Raw genomic sequence first — 4663 nt, forward strand, 5'->3', positions numbered from 1 at the left:
TGAGTTATCTGTTTTATTGAGGTCCGCCCCAATAAAGGTTATGACATTGGTGGGTAATAAATATAAACATTTAGCAGAGCAATTATAAACTGTGATGACACAATGGCAGAATAACAAACCCAGAAAAGACAAAAGCCAGCAACAAGCTGTTTCACAAATGCAGAAGTTTCCCCCTCCCACAGTCATCTATCTGAGAGCCAGTGTGTGGACTTGATAGATCTCCTTTGGAAAGTTAGTTTGTTGCTCCTCATGGATGATACGGAGACCTGCTCTACCCACCAGGCTATGAACTATTTTCAGATCTCGACACACACTGCTGTCCACCTCATCTGGTACCACACCCTCATAAGACACATTGTCCTTGATAACAATGAGGCCGTTGGGCCGCAGAGCTTTCTGGCAGCGTTGCAAGAACTCCACCAAATGGTCGTCTGTCAGGTGGCCTGAGGGTGGGAAAAAGCAGAAAAGATGCTCAATGCAGAACACAGCGGACTCTGACTGCACTGACTACTGACTACAAGTACAAAAAACATAGGCCCACTGTTCGGGGACTTCTGGGGATCTCTCAAGCCCAATCCTTTATTATGCGTAATGTGAAGTAGATCAGTCAATGTGCTGTTTGAGCATAAATCATTCAAGCAGAGATGACAGTAAGCACATTGACTCTTATTGCAATAAATAAATAACAACTATTGCTGACAAATGGTAGCCACAAAGCCAGACTCACCAATGACCCACTGAATCCAGATGACATCATAACGTCCAGTCTTTGGTACAAAGTCCTGCAGGCCGCAGCAGAAGTAGTTACCCACTCTCTTCCCCTCTTCTCCCAGGAACAACTTGGCTTTATCCAGAAACTCCTGCGTCACATCTACCAGGTCAACGGTTTTGAACAGTGGCAGCAGCAAGCGCTTAGTAATCCTCCCGATACCTGCTCCACAGTCCAGAGCACAGCCTGAGCCTGTCTTCCCCTCTCCTTCCTTCAGAGGAACAACAAACAGTTCACTGTTGAAAGAAAGCTGTGACACAAGCCGCTAACTCAATCCAGAGTCTCCTCCAGACCTGTACTTCTGTCAATTTGAAAAAGCCTCGAAACCTAATTATGCTGTGCAGCAGCTGAACACAGTCAAAACATGTCATTTAAATTCTAGACTAAGCATTTTGCAAAGCTAGTTCACATCACATGGGGGAACAGTCATTTGCCGTTTTTACATAGACACAAGTAGTCCACTAATAACCACAAGTATAGCCACAATTGAAAACATGGCATTATTAAAATGAGTTGTTCCAACAAATGTTTTAAATGATGAATTAAGGTTCATTTTTAAAAAATATGAATAATTTTTTATAGTAAATTTACATAAATAATTTCCCAAACGTCCTATTTAAGTGTAGTTAATCATAAAACAATACCACAAATAAAGAACTGATTCCCATAGTTGTTCATATTTGGGCTTGATAAATCAAACATCCAGCTGAATTTATACCCACCTTAGTAAAAGTGTAATGTTTTACTTTTAGATTTCAAATTTTGTTAAGGCACCCATAAACAGTGAAAACAGTTATAAATGGGTTACATCGTAAAACCAACAGGAACTTGACATACAATAATTTAAACTAAAATCTGTTGCACCTACTTGGGAAATGCATAATCAATGCATGAATTATATTTCTAACTATTCAAATAGTCAATATTCGCATTCCAGATTTGTTTTTCCCTTTAATGCTGGAATGACATCTTGGAAGACTTTCTTACACCAAGTAATTTCTCCAGGAAAGCTTTGGATCCATTGATATCGATGCTGGAGATGCTGCCATAGCCACCCAACATCCCATCCACTGTGGGAGGCACCTCCTTCCAGTAGTCCTCAGCATTGGAGTAGAAACTCACTTCATCTTCTGCTATGTCACCCATCCTGTCAGACCCAAAATAACAAATGGTTAGCACAATTCACAGCACAACTAATCATTTAGTAGGGTTTAAACAGACAGTAATGTTGACATTCGTACTTTCTTGCTCCTATGGGACCACTTCACAGAACGGTTGTCAACAGCAGCTGTCATCATCATGATGTCACATCCTATTTTTAGAGCGTAAAATAACTAAATGAAAAAATGGACATGCATTAATGTATTGACGAACATGCATCGTCAATACATTAACTACCTGACACAAACCATCTTTGCAAAAAAAAAAGTATTTGACGTGTACTCCCATCCACTAACATTGAGGAGGTGGGACTTATGACATATACCGCAGGCCGTCACCAGAGGGAGCTCCGCATGCTTTTGCTTCACTTTTGAGAACTGTCATGGCGTCCACTTTTCTACCGTCTTGTTTGTTTAATGAATCTCCTTTTCTTCTAGTAAACATTACCACACGTCGACCTCGTCAACGTCATTAAGTCAGTGCAACCCTATATAATATAAATTTATTTATAGCATTTATTTTTTCTGTAAAGCAGCATTAGCTGATAATTACTATAATACATTACAGATTATGTGGTTTTCCTCAATTCCTTTCACTGCTTGTGCTGTCTCGTCTTTGCATTTAAAATGGACAAGCAGCTTTTCAGTTATTAGTCACAGCTTCTAGTTTGTTGGCTACAGGCTTTTATCACAGTGGACGTTCAAACTCAAGGCAAAGGGGTATGAATGGTGGGTATATTCCACTTTTAAGTCGTGCTATTGTAAATGCTGGTTCACTATTATGACTTACTGGTACATTACATGGAATGTGCACCGTTTTAAGTGGAATGGAAAGAAACAGCAGTCAATTCTAGATGCATTTGGCCATAGTTCAGCTTTCAGCACCCATCTTGTGACCAAGACAGAGGGCATACATTTCCTCAGGCTCCAGTGAACACAACAGAGACTGGAAGATACTTACTAGGCGTATACTAATTATCATTAGAGTTCAAATGTATATTCCTCATTTACTGTGGTACATGGGTTGTTTAATCATTGGGATGACTGTAGTAGTAAACACTGCACTGACTTACTCTCAATACAACATCCCAGCAATTTAACTCAACATGTGTCACTGATATGAACACACAGTGCACTGCAGTGTGTTATCATAGTCTTTCAAAACACAGATTTATTACACAATTTAATATGCCAACTTGAAATGATAGTTCATCCTCATGTTGATTCGACCAGTTGTTATTAAAGCTCATAGATCGACATTTGAGCATTTATTGCACGTTGAAAGTTAGTTAGCATCTCCACATTCAGCTAAACCATAAACCTATTATTTTATTATAGGCTAACTAACTTGTATGACTGCAAATAACGACAACAGCACATATTTTATTACGTTTTCACGATCAGCTTAATCAAACATATTATAGTGGCAACACACTTGCCAAATCGCCAACAATACAGTTTGTATATAAAACGTCGTACTTTTATTACAATCTAAGTGATGTTGTTGAGGCCCTACACGTGCTAACGTGCAGTAAATGTTGTACTTAGCTAACTGTAGCTAACTGGCTAGTTGGCCACCGAAAGCGCAGCTGCCGCTCCGAGTGTATAATAGGACTATCGTTATTTCTAAACTTAATAAAAGCAATTCTTTATAATAACACTAACCTCGTAATGTCAGCGCAAGGTCCCCCACCCCACTCTACCCTGTCCCGGTGTCCGTGTATCTATTTTCTATTTTGGACCATCGCTGTACAAGACGGGCATCACGTCATTTCCTTATTTGGTTCCTGGTAGAAGTGACGACAATAGTCTGTGCTTCCTGTAAGTCAGCGTCATTTCCCTAATGATGGAACATCGTGGAGATCCCAATGGGGTAATGAGTTGTGGCAGGCTCATGGATCTGAACATTCTGCCGGTATTACCACTCTAAAGCAGGGTTTTAAAGCATAACTTTTCAGGGTCCTTGTTACTGACTACTTGTGATCCCTCAGGTCATTTTATTCTCCAAGTGATAAACACTGAAAACTTCATAATGGCAATTGTTAACATATACGGCTATAACTCACACAATGATAGTGATATACTGTTGGAAACATTAGAAAACTATATTCAAAATGCTTCTAATAACTTTCCTATTTCAGGTATTGTAGTGGAGGAGATTTTAACATGATACTTGATCACAACCTGAACTGGCCTCCGCGGAACTCTGCTGCAGTTAATGAAAACCTGAAAATATTAATGCAAAAAATTAATTTAATTGATGTGTGGAGATAGCAACATCATAACAGCAATGCCTTTACATGGAGTAACATAAATGCCACCAGGAAATCATTGATAAAATATCAGCTAATATTATTACAACACCGCTAACTGATCATAATGCTGTCTCCATATTCATCCCTTTGCACTCTGCCTCCACAGAGTTATTTAGAAATGCTTACTGGAAGCTGAACAGCTCTCTTCCAAAACACAAGTCACTTAAATCAGGCATAAAGAGGATAATAACAGAATTTTGGAATAAAGCAAGTGCTGAAGATGTTTATGGTAGCAACTGGGAACTTTTGAAATTTAAAGCTGCCCAGTACTTAAGAAACTATGGAAGTACCTTCTCCAAAAATCAAAGACTGGAAGAAAAGAAGGTAGTCTCCAAAATAATTTCATTATCCCTGAAGAACCCTGCTGATATGTCAGAAAGGGAACGTTCAGACTTGATCTCAAAACAAATTAAACTAAA

At 39.1% G+C, this 4663-nt stretch overlaps 1 protein-coding gene across 2 annotated transcripts; it reads right to left on the reverse strand.

The window, feature by feature from the left end:
• ntmt1 (N-terminal Xaa-Pro-Lys N-methyltransferase 1) lies at positions 1-3707 on the reverse strand. Of its 2 annotated transcripts, none has more exons than XM_084571835.1 (4): positions 3595-3707; positions 1757-1916; positions 728-980; positions 1-443 (listed from the first exon to the last, which is right to left on the reverse strand). In XM_084571835.1, exons 2-4 carry the CDS (start codon positions 1913-1915, stop codon positions 187-189), a joined length of 669 nt encoding a protein of 222 aa, XP_084427961.1. In that variant the 5' UTR covers position 1916; positions 3595-3707; the 3' UTR covers positions 1-186. The 2 variants fall into 2 exon arrangements, with proteins under 2 accessions (XP_084427961.1, XP_084427962.1); XM_084571836.1 differs by lacking the exon at positions 3595-3707 and adding an exon at positions 2011-2396.
• Between the last annotated feature and the right edge of the window lie 956 nt (positions 3708-4663).

The sequence above is a fragment of the Chelon labrosus genome, assembly GCF_963514085.1.
Source record: "Chelon labrosus genome assembly, chromosome: 22".
NCBI classification, from domain to species: domain Eukaryota; kingdom Metazoa; phylum Chordata; class Actinopteri; order Mugiliformes; family Mugilidae; genus Chelon; species Chelon labrosus.